This window comes from Erigeron canadensis, chromosome 5 (genome assembly GCF_010389155.1).
Source record: "Erigeron canadensis isolate Cc75 chromosome 5, C_canadensis_v1, whole genome shotgun sequence".
NCBI classification, from domain to species: domain Eukaryota; kingdom Viridiplantae; phylum Streptophyta; class Magnoliopsida; order Asterales; family Asteraceae; genus Erigeron; species Erigeron canadensis.
Window position 1 is genome coordinate 3,887,602 of NC_057765.1, and position 15,616 is coordinate 3,903,217.

At 35.2% G+C, this 15,616-nt stretch overlaps 1 protein-coding gene across 1 annotated transcript; it reads right to left on the minus strand.

Moving 5' to 3' along the window:
• Positions 1 to 10,775: 10,775 nt before the first annotated feature.
• On the minus strand, positions 10,776 to 12,072 carry LOC122601020. The gene is made up of 4 exons (XM_043773799.1): positions 11,930 to 12,072; positions 11,752 to 11,830; positions 11,400 to 11,653; positions 10,776 to 10,815 (listed from the first exon to the last, which is right to left on the minus strand). The coding sequence occupies exons 1-4, from the start codon at positions 12,070 to 12,072 to the stop codon at positions 10,776 to 10,778; spliced, it is 516 nt and encodes a 171-aa protein (XP_043629734.1).
• Positions 12,073 to 15,616: the final 3,544 nt, after the last annotated feature.

Below are 15,616 nucleotides of genomic sequence, written 5' to 3' on the forward strand. Positions count from 1 at the left end.
CATAAATGATCCCAAACTTAATTAATTACATTTTTCCACAATATGAAGTACAAGTAAATAGCATCTCTTTCATCTTGGTGCTTTGTCTGTTAACCATGCAGGTGTTCACCATTGGACCTGTTGTTTCTTCTTTGGGTTTACCATGTATCTCCTTATACCCCTTGCAAGTTGAGAGGTTGTAAGGATTACAACTACTCAACTTGGTAAGACAATTATAATGAAGAGCTTTGGATAGACCCTTGGTTAAAATGTCAGCTACCTGTGCTTTAGTAGAGATATATTGGGGCTTAATAAGGCCTGATCTGATCTTCTCTCTGACAAAATGACAATCTAATTCAATGTGCTTTATCCTTTGAACTGGATTTGAGGCTAAAGCAATAGTTGATGCATTATCACACAGCATGATGATTGGGGTAGGAATTAAGACAGTGAGATCTTTTAAGAGACAATTCAACCATGTGATTTCACAAGTGTTGTCAGCTAATGCCTTGTATTCAGCTTCTGTGGATGATCTTGAAACCACACTCTCTTTCTTTGATTGCCATGAAATAAGACTGGTTCCTAGGAAAATTGCATAACCTGAAACTGATCTTTTGGACATTTGGCAAGCTGCCCAATCACTATCACAAAATTTGTGAGAGTGAGGGTATTATATGAAGGGAAAAATAGTCCTTGGCCTGGGTTGAGCTTGACATATCTAAATACCCTCATGAGAGCTTTCATATGATCTGTGGTTGGAGAGTGGGAAAATTGGCTTAGATGTTGGGCTGTAAAAGCCAAATCTGGTCTTGTGATAGTGAGATAGATTAGTTTTCCCACTAATGTTCTGTATAATGTGCTGTCGGGTAAAGGGTCTCCTGATGTGGGTGTTAACTTGTGTGTTGGGTCAATTGGAGTGATAGCAAGTTTGAGGTTTGTTACTGTAGCTTGATCAATGAGTTCAAGGGCATATTTCCTTTGGCTCATGGCTATCCCTATTTTGTTTCTGAGAAATTCAATCCCTAGATAGTAGTGGAGAGGGCCAAGGGTTTTAATACTGAATTTATTGTGTAATTGGGATTTGACAGAGTCAAGTAGAGTTTGGTTTGTTCCACAAATCAAGATATCATCCACATATACTAGTAATGCCAGAAAATCACCATTGTATTTGAGTGTGTAGAGAGATGTGTCTGCATAGCTTTGTGTGAAGCCGATGGAAGACAAGAAAGTGGTGAGTTTGATGAACCATTGTCTGTTAGCTTGCTTGAGACCATAAAGGGATTTATTCAATTTGCAGATAGTGTAAGAAGGTAAGGTCTGATTGTAACCTTTTGGTATGCTCATGTAAACTTCCTCATGCAAGTCACCATGTAAAAAGGCATTGTTGACATCTAATTGTTCTATCAACCAATCTTTGGCCACTGCTACAGCTAAGAGGGTTCTGACTGTGACCATTATTGCCACAGGGGCAAAAGTTTCAGTGTAATCTATTCCTAGTTGTTGGGTGAAGCCCTGTGCAACTAGTCTGGCTTTAAACCTTTCAATGGTTCCATCAACATGGTGTTTTATTCTGTATACCCATTTACAACCAAGGAGTATTTTACCAGCAGGTAGAGTGACTAGAGACCATGTATTATTCTTTTCTAAAGCAGTTATTTCAGTGGTCATGGCTTCTACCCACTTAGGATCCTTGGAGGCTTGATTGTAGGTTTAAGGTTATGTGTGGGTGTCAATTGAGTTAATGAGGTGAAGAGAGGTAGGAGAGAGGTTTGAATAATTGATGTAATTATCAATTGAGTACTTGGAAGTCACAAAATTGACATTGGAGGGGGGAGGGGGGAGTTTGTAAGAAAAATCTTTTAATTTGGTGGAGATTTGTCTGGTTCTGTTTGATTGTCTTGGTGGTTGAGTAGGTTGAGGTTGTGAGGGTTGGGATAAAGTAGTGGAGGGTATGGTGGTAGATGAAGTTGTTTCAGTGTTGTTGTTTTCAGTGGAAGTAGTTTGTAGAGATGGTGAAGGGATTATTGAGGAGTGATTGGTTTGAGGATTTGGAGTAAATGGGGTACTGGTCAGGGGAGATGGGTAGAAAATAGGATAGGGAGTGGTATGAGTTGTGGTGGTATTGGATTTTGTTTGAAATGGAAATTCATTTTCATAGAAAATGACATGTCTGCTTACAAATGTGGATTGTGTATTCAGATTATAAAGAATATAACCTTTTTGGTTTTGAGGATAACCAAGCAAGACACAAGGGATAGCTCTTGGAGCAAATTTGTCAGTTTCATGAATGGATGCAAAGCATTTAGAACCAATGATTTTGAGGTGATCAAGGGTGGGTGGTTCATTGTAAATGATTTCATATGGTGTTTTGTAGTTAAGAACACTACTAGGCAGTCTGTTAATAAGGTAAGTTGCAGCCAAAATAGAATATCCCCATAAATGTATAGGAAAATTAGCTTGGGTTTGAATTGCCCTGGCAACTTGAAGTAGATGTTTGTGTTTTCTTTCTACTCTTGCATTTTGTTGGGGGGGTGTAGGGACATGAAGTTTGATGGATAATTCCATGTTGTTGAAGAAAAATTTGGAGATCAGGATTTGAGAACTCAGTACCATTATCACTTCTCAGAATTTTGATAAAGGCTTTAAATTGATTTTTGACATAAGCATGAAAAAGCTTTATTGTGGAGAAAACATGACATTTGGATGGAATTAGGTATACCCATGTAGCTCTGGAATAATCATCAACCAAGGTGAGAAAATATTTACATTTATTTATGGTTGGATGCTTATATGGACCCCCAACATCAGCATGAACAAGTTCAAAGAGATTAGAAGCATGAGAAGTACTTAAAGGAAAAGAAAGTAAATGTTGTTTTGACAAAGGACAGATGCTACATTTCACAGAGTCATGTGCATTTTTATTGTAAGAAATACAAGAAATCTTTTGTAAAACTTGAGAAGAAGGATGTCCCAGCCTAGCATGCCAGAGATTGATGTTGCTTGTGACTGAGAGAGCTGTGGAGATTTGTGAGGATGCGATGGTGGAAGTGAAGATATAGAGTCCATGTGAGACTGAGCCAAGATGAGTCACTCCGTCATGGCCCTGCAAATAGCAACTATCATAAGTAAATGTAATTGCTGATTTAGTGGACTTGGTGAGTTTTCTGATAGAAATGAGATTATAGGCAAAATCTGGAATATAAAGTACATCATGGAGAGTTAATGTTGGTGTTAAGTTGATAGTGCCAGTTTGAGTGACAGAAACTTGTTGACCATTTGGGAGAGTGACAGTTATTGGAGTGGGACATTGTGTTATTTTCGTAAATTGAGTGAGTTTTGTGCAAATGTGGTCAGTGGCACCACTATTAAGGATCCAAGCATCTATGAAGGCATGTATACATGAAACCACATGATGATAAATGCAAGCAGAAACGAATGAATACATGGCATTAGAGTGAGAGTCATCAGATCTGTTACCTTGTGAGGTATGTTGCATCATCAACATGAGTTGATTGAGTTGGTTTTGGAGTTGGTCCATTCTGCTATGCATTGTTGGATCAAGTGCTTGTGGTTCCATAGATGAGTTTGGTGCTTGTAATGGGGAGTCTTGAACTGATGATGGCTCTTGCATTATAACAGAATTGACAGTCTTCCCTTTATAAGACCCAGGGGGTTTGAATTTGCTATGTAGAGGGTGCCCAATTGGATATCCAATAACTTGGTAGCATTCTTCCTTGAAATGTCCTTCCCTGTTACATTTTCCACAAAATACACCCTTTCTAAAGGTATTTTTCCTGTTTGTCAGCTTAGAAGGGTAAGAAATCTTTGGTTTGAAGGTGTTATTGCCTTGAATTGCCCTTGAAATTGATGGTGTGTATGTTGACAATGTTGCAGGTGTAAGCTTAGGCTTTGGCAAAATTCTTTCTCTTTGCCTCTCTTCTTGCCTAAGCATTCCATATGCTTTTGGGACAGTGGGAAGGGGTTGTTGTAATAGAAGTTGTCCTCTAATATTGGCATATGAATCATCTAAACCCATGAGAAATTGCATTAACTTTTTTCTCTGTTCTCTTTCACCATTAGTCTTTCCATTTTCACAAACACAATTACAAGTGCAAGCATATGGTGTTTCTAGTGCATCTATTTCATCCCCAAAACCTTTCAATTTGTGGTAATACACTTCTATACTAGCATTTTCTTGTTTGAGTTGTGAGACATCCACACTGATTTGATAAGTCCTATGTGCATCTAGTTGTGCATAGTGATCACTTAATTCTTTCCACAAATCAGCAGCAGTGTGAATAAAACTCAAACTATTTCCTATTGATTCAGAAACTGAGTTCAAGATCCAAGAAATTACCATATCATTTGTTCTTTCCCATAGAGGTTTGAGTGGAGAATTAGAGGCAGGTTCCTTGTATTCTCCATTGATGATCTTTATCTTATTCTTTGCACTTAAGGCAATTAACATCGATCTTTTCCATGAACTGAAGTTATCCGATCCAGTTAGTTTCTTCGAGATAAGAATGAGGCCTGGATGATCAGTTTGATGAAGATAAAGAGGATGATGTACTGATTCCACATCAGTAATGAATTCTTGACCTGTTGTTGCTGTTTGTTGTGTATTATCTTCAATTGCCATTTCAATTTTTGTTTGAATTTGATTGAATTTGTAATTTTCAAGAATTAGGGTTTTGTGATAGAAATTTGGGGATTTTGCTGAAATCTGCTTAGGGTAGTATGATTTGTATACCGGACGATAGAGGAAAGAAAGTTGAATAGATTTGATGTAGAAAGTTGTCGGTGTTAATGGCGGATTCCGGCGATCGCCGCCGGCAAAAGCTCTGATACCATAAAGAGATTTGGTGGAGAAGAGTTTAAGAGGGAAAATGATTATTATTTTCTTAATTCAAAAGGAGCCAAAAATACAAAGTATTTAAAATAGCAATTAACCGTCTCCTAACAATCTTTCTAACATTTTACATAAAGCCCCCTCAACTATCAATTTCTACATAAATGAACCCAAACTTAATTAATTACATTTTTCTACAATATGAAGTACAAGTAAATAGCATCTCTTTCATCTTGGTGCTTTGTTTGTTAACCATGCAGGTGTTCACCATTGGACCTGTTGTTTCTTCTTTGGGTTTACCTTGTATCTCCTTAAAAATTGTAAATCTAACAAAGTTTGGTTTAAGATAATACCGTTAGGAATAACTAACTTATCTCTAGTGAGTGCATCCTTTATTATTCTCGAGTCAGAAGTTGTCCCTTCCCAACCACTTAAAACATATGTGAACTTTAAATCAAATGTACACACGCACAACACATTAATCGTCGGATATCCCTTACGACCACGATATCTAGCCGCATCTTTAATTATTGGCCACTTTCACACGAATATGTGCTCCATCAATTGCCCCAATACAATCCTTGAAAAATGGATAAAATCTCTTTTTTTCTTGAATCTCTTTTGGAACTATATCACCATTAGGTTGTTGAATGTACTGATCTTCTAATGATAATATTGTATTCAAAACTCTATGAAAATGTCTATTTGTAGCTGATTCTGATCGACGATATAACCAAGAGACATGACTAGTTCTCAAATCATGGCCTACTATATGTAAAAATTTAACAACTTGTTCTTCTACACACATACGTTGAGTTGCTTAAAAACCACATTCCCTCTGCAACTTTTGACACAATATCATGAAAGCATTCTCACTCATTCGGATAAGCTTACGACATTTTCCACTTGTGGCGAGATTGTGCAAAATCTCCTGTCGCACTTTTTGATTATGTAACATCATCTTCGGATCAATTAAACGTTTTCTATAACACCTCCTACGATGTATAATAAGAGCAACAACTAAATAAACCAAATTGATTGCAGCTAAATGTTGAGTCCCGAGATATGTCCCAGTATCAACATACTAATCCATTAACTTTTCTAATGGCAACATATTATAACATTACTAACTGTAGTACATTTAAAAGACCCATGAATTGAAGTAAATTTAAATTGATATATGGACAAACAGAACATAATTTTTACACTTGGCTAGACAAGTAACAATCAATATACTTCAATTCGAAAGAGTCAATATATTAAATCAATCCATATTTTAGTCATCATCATCATCTACTTTTGGATTCTGATTTTCAGAAGCTATAAACTGTAACACCCCAACAAGGCGAAATAATGAGATATCACAAGAAAAGCACAGCATGACATGAAAATTAAGTAGAGACAAATCTAGATGCATTAAAAGGATTAGTAATCCATACAATTTAATCAAATACAAGTCCATGACCATTCAAAAATGCATATGGAGCATTACCATCAAACGTTTACAAAAGATAGCACAAAAGATGACATATGATCCTAAGCATAACCTATAAGCGGAAACTATAAATCACGGATCCATGATAAAGTCCAAATCCAATCCTAGCATGCAAACAATCAATCATCATCCAACACGTCTTTGATTCACCTGTTCACCCGAAAAGTGTACTAAAACGGGTCAACATAAAGTTGGTGAGTTCGTAGGTTTAAATAATAAAAATCAAGTGTCGGGATAACAACCATTAACGATATACGGGGATTAGGATACCTAATCACGTCCAAGGAACCCTAAAAGGGTTTCACGTTATCAAAAGTCAACACAAGTCAAAATCAACGTCCAATAATCGTCCATATACATGCAATATCATCCTCATTTAGGTTAAACAACCCATATCCACGGTAATGATCATACTGGGTGTGGATTCGTCAATCCACCGTCCACGTCCACGTCCATATATATATGAATAACATAATGTCTTATATAATATACAACAATGACCATCATCACAAATATACGTCCATTAACACATACTACAAGTAAACAATTAGATAACTAACGCCTCGTTCCATATCATAACAAAGTATATCAACCGACAACGTTTAAACAACCAAGTACACTTTCCACCCCAAATAATGTAAACATAGGGGATACGAAACTCACCTTGGTCAGCAAAAGTAGTTAAGATCGAGCTAAGGTGAGTTTATAGATGTTCAATGTCCGCTACGTGTCCACAACCTACCATTATATATAATATATGCATTATTACGCGGTAAGCTAAACCCTAATTAGGGTTTCATAGTTGGCATGTAACTTAAATTAACTCCCAGAGATGTCTTAGAAGTGATTCAAGAACATTTATTGAGAAAGGAAGGGATTTGGTCAAAAGCGGTTCAATGACTTAGCACCAAAATTTGTCATGAAAATCAAAGTGTTTAGAAATGTGTTTAATCAATTTTGTTGATCTTAGGATGTTAATATAAGACCATTAAACAAGTTTTGGATCATTAAAAGTCGCCCAATAACCAAACGAAAAAGTTAGGGAAAGAACAGAAGAACTACGGCCGCTCGCACGGTCGGCCGTGTGAGCATCTGTATTATGGGAAAACTGTGGCCACAAGCACTGAGCGTCTGTCTAGGTGGCCGTGCTCATACTCGGCAGGTTTTTGACTCCATGGTCGACAAAGGAAGCTCCAAAACACTTTTTTGTGCAAAAATCAACATATTTTAACATCATTGAACATAACCCATATCATAATCTTGTCCCAAAACATCAAATCCATCATTAAATCCTTACAAATCAACCTCAAACCCTAATGAAACCCTAATTTGACCCAATTCAAGTTTTAACCCGATTTCGACCAAGGGTTTCTTAGACATGACAAGTAATGAAGTTCTAAACATAAAAGTGGAGATTTAAGATGAGTTTAACTTACCAAAAGAGTCGAAATCTTCCAAATTCGGTTTTAGGGCAAAGACTTGGATGAACACCTTTAAACCCTAGATTTCTTGGAGAATGATTATTATTATTATTAGGGTTACTTAACTAGTTAAATTTTGATATTAAAACATAAATATGGGTAAATTAAATGATGTATTTATGGAGATTTTTGGTGGTGGTTGTAAGAGGTGGTAGAAGAGTAATGAGGGAGAGAAAGAGGGGTGGAGTAAATGGATAAGGGAAGTGAATGAATGTGGTGGGTGTGTGTGGAGGATGGGGGCCGGCCTAGGGAGTCCATTATTGGGCTCCCGCTTAGCTAATTCCGACAAATAGCTAAACGTTAACCATTTAAACGCTAAAATGAGACTGTTAACACAATTAGACTTCACGTTACTATACAACAAAACGTTCGGTAACCCATATAAATCAACAAATTCGTTCATTTTCAATTACCTTAAATTACAAGTCAACAAGTCAAAAATCACAAATGTTACATAAACTCAAATTTTCAGCCACAATTCAAAGGTATTTTAAACTATATATTATTATCTTATATTGTCACTCTTTTAATAGCACAAAGTATATTCATTATCTTTTAATGTTTCTCGCGAACAGCTAGGGGATGTTTCCACAACCTAAGTTCAGTTTATAAATTTCATTACTTTAACATTATGAACCCTCACCGTGTACACTAAATAGGTTCTTAGATCGTTACATCATTCGAACTATAAATACCAATTTGAAACTAAGACTTTCTTGTTACCATCATATTCATTTATAGATATATACACATTAATTTCAACTGTTAGGCAACTAAATTGGGTGAAAAATCTCTTACATACCTTTTTTTTAACCATAAAAATCATGGGAGGCCAAACATTTATTCAAAATACTAAAATATGGGAAAAATACATAAAAAAGTAACATACTTATTCAAAATTTCTAATAAGGGGAACCTATTTAGTTTTTATATATTAAAAGGATTCTATTTCTGAAAATTTCTCAATAAAGGCAATATCGTTAATTTTTAACGTCAGACTTCCGTTAAATACTACATCAACTTGCCACATCATTAATAAAAAACACGTAGGCATCTGACTTCTAGATATACGAGAGCTCAAAAGCCCGTGTTACGCACGTCGAATGTGAAATTCGTTGTTTGCATGCATTTTGTTGTCGATGTTTATACAGTAATATTTTTTAGGGTTTAAATCAGGTTAAATATGTGTATAATAGACATATTTATGAGCCCAAGGTAACTGATATTAGGTGTCACTAAATGGTCTAGTAAAACCAAAAAAGTTTTGTTTGGGCTTAATTGTGGTCCAATTAAACAACTTGGATGTACAACTTTTCCCACTTTTACTTTTTTATATATTAAAAATTGTATATTCCGAGTTGTAAGTGGCAGGAAAATAATTAGAAGGGATTGTTTTATGTCATAGTGGAATATAGGATGCGTAGTTATAAATTTGATTTATAAGTATAAAGCAGAATATCATGAGAATTGATTATGTTAAAAATTTCGTTAAATATGTTATAAACTTATAATAAATTGAAGATATGTGTGAACCATCTTATGTGTTTCACAAAGTCATACGTTAGTATTCTAATATTGGAGTTTTTTTTTTTGTTTTTAATATAGACTGTTTTAGATATTATAAATTTTGTGTTTAAAAAAAGGAAAATTACCCCCTTTTTTCTAAATATTTTCACTTATAAAACCCATTTTACTTCAGGTTCTGTGCAACCAATATTAGATTGAATATGTTGAAACTGAAATGTAGTATTAAAATGTGGTGATATTATGTTTTTTATTTGGAGTTGTTATGAAATTAATTTAATATATGTATAAATGTGGTATTATTTTATATTGCATGAAAGAGAGAATGAAAACATCTAATAAATATAAGCTACAATACTTTATTATATAGTAAATATTTATTTAGGATTCATATAGATGGGCATAAAATGCGAAAAGCAGGATTTAAAGCCAAAAGTGGATATAGGTTTTTAGCAAATATCAAAATAAATGACATCCTTCGCAATGGATTTGTAAGGGTGAATTTGAAAGCGGATGCCACACCACGGTGATAATCTAGTCACTTTGAACAACTTTGGCCAGTTGTGTATTATGAACAGCTGTGTGGAATCATCAGGGAGCTTGTCATCAACAGCAGATGTAGTGGCACACCATACATGAATGTTCGGTAGCGTAGCACTGCAATCTTATATTTGTGCAACTGATGAGCGTGCACAAAAAGTCTTGGGATTGTCTGTATCAATAGTCAAGTTGATGTTGAATGTTAGACATTTTAATATAATTTTGAAAATATGATGTAATAGAAAGTTACCATAATGTGGTTCTTAAGTGAACGGGTTTCGAAGTGTTTTGCAAAAAATGGCCGATTGTTGCCGTGTATGTGATGAGGAATGTTGCAAGTGTGATCCATATTAATTCCTACGGATATGCCATCGGAGTTAAAAATTTTCATATCGTAGTTGTATACTCCATCGACCATGATTCCGTTGTAGGTAAACATGAGTGTGTGTCCATGTTCCACGTCGGCATCATTACATAATTTCTTCCAAGCTTCTCCTATAAAGCCTCTTGCTTTTCCTTTGTTGTTTTCTCCCGTGTACTCGTAGAGAACATCAGTTCTTATTTTCTCAGCACCTATGTTTATCCATACGGATAAGTTTTCAAGGTCCGATTTGCGCGAATTAAGTGGAGATAGAAACTCCAGTGGGAGATCTTGTGTCATATGTAAAGTAGATATGTTAGTTTTTCCGTGGTGTTAGATATATGCAACAAAATCCCTGGTTGATATTTGCTGTAGTTTTATATACATTTAAACACCATTGGTTTCTTCTAATACCCTTTCAAAATTATTATCCTACATCAGCAAACATGGAATAGCAAACATGCAATACAATCATGTAGATTGACTTTAAACCTAGGTACCTTTTTTTCCCACGAACAGCTCGTTTTCAAGATTATTTCCAACCCCTTAATCGGACTTCATAACCACAGCTGTAGCCTCGGCATCACTGAATTGTTATATACCATTAGATCATGTTTGTTTATGTTTGCAAATGTTCTCGAGGAGATATTTATTTTTGTAACCTTATCTGGAAGGTTATATTTAAGTAGGAAAAGATGAGCAGAAGAGTATGCAATTAAATAAATCAAGTGGTTAAGGGCAAGCGTATGGTCTAGAACAATAGCAAAAGTGTAAAGACATGCAATTCTGTACAGCAATATATAAAACGGTGATGCATACTACCTTCTACGATTGGTACTGTTTCTATTAATGTGTCGTATTTCATTATTAAGGGTTTCACATTTTCTTTCTCATCTACCGGCATTTTACCATCAATCAGCCTTAACATAAACTTATCCAAATCCCCAAAACAAGTTTTATATAGTCTTATATTTACAGTTCGAGGTAGCAGTTTCTATATAACCGTTGACCTTAATTGTGGGAAAAGCGCCTACCTTTTTCGCATTGGCAAACAAACTTCATATTTAGCGGTAGTTATTATTTGAACACTACGACTCTATCTATGAGTACTAATTTTAAAAAACTGTGTGCCGGTGTATGTATATGTACATAAGTCAAAACAATTATTACCTGTTGTCAACCGGGCTCTGAGTTACATTTGACTTTGCTAATGTAGATCCCACCGACTCATTACCAGATGAAATTGATTTCTTATCCTCCTTCTTGATTGCTGGTTCATAAAGCTCAGCGACAACTTGAGAACAGTTAAAACTCTCGTAATCAGCAACTTGATAATATGTGTGGCTTTTGATTTCAAATATATGAGACGTCCCAATAAGTTGTTGTAACACAGGAGGCATCACATAGCTATCGCCAGAATCATCCTGAAATGAGCCAAACCAGAAAACGTTTAAATTACAGCAAAAAACAAACTTGTTAGACAAACTTGTATGTAACGATACTAGTGGGTGGAGCGGCCTACTAACTTCTCAGTTGTCTCGTCGAATAGCACGACGACGACATCAGCAGTTCCATCGGTAATATCCGCCTGGATTCTGTACCTGTTACGTTTAGACAGAGGACCAAGTTAACATTATGCCAAAAATCTTATGTTGTAGAACCATATACCTAATTAAATACACATTTAACAATACATTTACCTTGGACGTGGGTAGCTGACCTCGGTGCTACATGACTCACACCAAAATGATCCCTTTTGGTTAGGAGTGACACCCTTTCTGCATTTACCAAGGGTGCATGTGTAGTTAAACCAACTATTCTTTGTCCGGATATTGGTAATCATGGCTATGTTTCGAAAGGCAGCAATCTCGAGTAAAAACATTCAACGGTGAATGACATATTCAGCAAAAACTGAATCAGCAAACCTTCAAATATGTATAAAGTAGTAACCTCGCGTTTGCGTTTTTCTCTACCCCATTCCAGCAGCTGCTTTAGGGTGTCTAGGTAGGACGAACTTGCAGAACTGGTAGGCCGGTATCAATTACGTCAACAACACTACAACAAAGTAGTTGAACATCAAAGATAGTAACAATGGCAGGAAAACTAAATTAATGAGTCTGCTTACCTTATTGCATCTTTGAAGGTCTTGATTGCAGGAATTTCATCGTTATCAATCAACAAGGTTGCAGATGAGTTTGAGAGGCAGAGATTACCTAGCACATAACACGCAGGTAATGATGAGCAAACCTATTATAGTCAACCAAAGCACCACAAAAACTACACTACAACTACCTAAATACTCCTTGGCAATCATGCCAGTCAAAAGGATGGTATAAGGACCAGGATGTTTGCTCTTCCTTTTAACCATTTCATCGCCAAAGTCCTCCCAAAGTGTAACCCTTAGCTGATAGCCTCTGACACATAAAATAGAGTACACAATATAATCAGAACCATACATGGTGGGTAGAAACAAAGTAGTCGGAAAATCGGTACATACCGCTCGTTTGTCAAATTGAACTCCACTTTCTTTTTACCCGTGGATTTCTTAGATGGGGCACCAACAATCGTCACATAACCAATGACATCTACACATACAAAGACACAAAGCGAGCAAGCAAGCACACGTTAAGGGCTGGGACTGAAGTGTGAGGGAGCTCACTCTGATTTTCTCATAAAAAGATTTATTAAAACTTACGAAGTGACGGAGGAGGCATAAAACTGACTTTATACATATATATACCAAATTTATACACAATAAATTGTTAAATGTGATCAAAGATGATGCACTATTGTTAATTAAAGAAATTAAAAATCAATATATCCATACGTATCTATACTATTTTTCTCATAATCTAAAGCAAATAGCCTAACATTTAGATAAATTCAATAAAGTTACTTAAAAAATTAACAGACAGTAGACATTCAGCAAACAATACAGTTACAATTCTCCATACGTATCTATACTATTTTTCTCATATTCTAAAGCAAATAGCCTAACATTTAGATAAATTCAATAAAGTTACTTAAAAAATTAATAGAGAGTAGACATTCAGCAAACAATACAGTTACAATTCTCGTTACAACATCACATATTAATTGCAAAATAACATCTTTTCATGTAAAATAAAACCAGACTATCATAACAAATCTTAACAAAAAGGGACGATAACATAAGCGTAAATATATATAAAGATACCAACAAAGTGCTTGTTATCGGCCGGGGTAAGATGCTCAAAAGGAACTAACTAGAAAGAGTATCGATTGAACTTTTCAATTTCATCAGTCACCTTTCGCACAACAGTCGACCCCTGCAGCTCAAGCATGTAATCACAGTCTTTCAGAACCCTATATTTTTCAGGATTGGGAACAATAGCAAAACCCTTAATTGAATACAAACAGCCTTCCTCAAGAATCTTCTAGAAGCGATGTGCAATGAAGCTTTTTGCATAGCAATGAATAACACTTCCCTGCAAACAGATGATTTATTTAGCAATAAGATACGGTTCATAACATATGTTAAAAGGATTAATTTATAGCTACTTACCTTCTTGTCAGACATTATGTAGTCTGTACTCATGTACTTTTTATTGATACTAAGGACATCCCATTTTCTACACACTAACACAGTAAGAAGCCCATCAATTTCTTCATGAAGATCATCAATGAATATAGGATCAGATTTGCTGGCAGTAGCATCAGTTGCCTTTCCCATGGATTTCGGTTTGAAGAAATTGATATAGAGTGTATGTATGATGCGCAAGATGTATCGCTGCACTGAGAATGTTTAACCCTATATATAGGGTAACAATGAGGAGATTGAATCCCATTAGCATTCTATAACCCCTATATGAATTTATGAAACCATATGAATTTATGAACCGAGGAAACTGAAGAGGGGTAATAATAACTGAAGAAACTCAAAAGCCCAGATTAAAACCATTCACACAATAAAACCCTAAAACTAATAAGTAAAATTATAATTACCTGTAAATTATTTTAATTCTCAATTGATCTTTAATCCATCAACACTAAATACCAGTAAATTATTTTAATCCTCAATAAATCTTTAATCCATCAGCACTTAATTCAGGCTTACAACTTTTATATATAATATATAAGATATAAGATGCATCATCATCATCATCACCACTATACCCTATTTCCAGATCACTAAATTTTGTTACTAAAATTCATCTATATTTTTCAGAAAGTCCAAGGTCATGAAGAATAAAATAAATATCACAATACATTTATTGACAGACACATATATATCCCTATATGTATATACCATCTTCAACATTCATCAAAGGGTATATCTTGTTCATATAACCATCATGTTAAATCCATTTATAATTTTCCCCAAAAATTTACCAGATCTATATATATATATATATCATTGTAAATTACAACCCACTGCAAATCATCCCCGAGCGGTTAGTTCTCCGACCCGACGAAGTGGAACCATCACTTGACTTAGTCAATGAAGATACCCAAATTTACATATTATCAAATCAGTCATACTGATCCGAACAACATGCCGTCTTTTATGCCCTCAAATACCGAATATACACCATTATCATTACCACTTGTTGGTGATTTCGTTGGTCCGTGGAGTGGTGATACAAGTTAACCGGCAATTTATGTGGCCAGAAGGTTCATTTTCTGGTGACGGTGGTTTGCGATGTGGGAAAGTGAGTGTTATTTTATCGGTTTCAAGCAAAGTAATGCCATATCAGACCACTCCCTTTTCTTGTTTATTGGTAACGCCGACCCGAACCACCACTCCGGCAACTTACTTCCGACCATTGTTTGGATGTGTTCTTCTTTTTCTCTTTTGATGATAATGAATCTTAGCACAAAGGATCTGGACACTTTTTGGATATGCTAACCATTGATTAAGGCCGAAAGCCTACCCAACAGCTTTCTTTTAATACACCAATGTTTGGATATGTCAAGATTTGAACTAGATTAGATGATCTAAGAGTGCATGTATGTATTTTTTTTTTAAAAGATTGATTGAAATATTGATGTATATATACGTGATTTCATTATTCAGTCAAAGATCCAAGAAAGTTTTTAAGTCTGATGTTAAAAACTAAAAATATTAGCTTTATTGAGAAATTTTCAAAAATAAAATCCCTTTAATAGACGAAAACTAATTAGGTTCCCCTTATTAGGAATTTTGAGTAAATATGTTACCTTTTTATGTATTTTTCGCTTAAATTATTGGTATGTGAGGGATTTTTCACTCAAGTTGAGTGTATAATAGCCTCATACTCACTTTTCTTATTTATATATATATAATCTAAAAAAAAAGTGTACCTTGATAATGAAAGTGTCAATCCAATTCTCAAATCCACTTGTGTGCTAATACCTCTGTACCTAAA

Coding starts and splice junctions, on each gene's coding strand:
- LOC122601020 (XM_043773799.1), bottom strand. CDS start 12,072: ATGATTACCAATATCCGGACAAAGAATAGTTGGTTTAACTACACATGC. Junction 11,831..11,929: donor GTCAGCTACCCACGTCCAAG/GTAAATGTATTG, acceptor TAAACGTAACAG/GTACAGAATCCAGGCGGATA. Junction 10,816..11,399: donor CAGAGCCCGGTTGACAACAG/GTAATAATTGTT, acceptor ATAACAATTCAG/TGATGCCGAGGCTACAGCTG.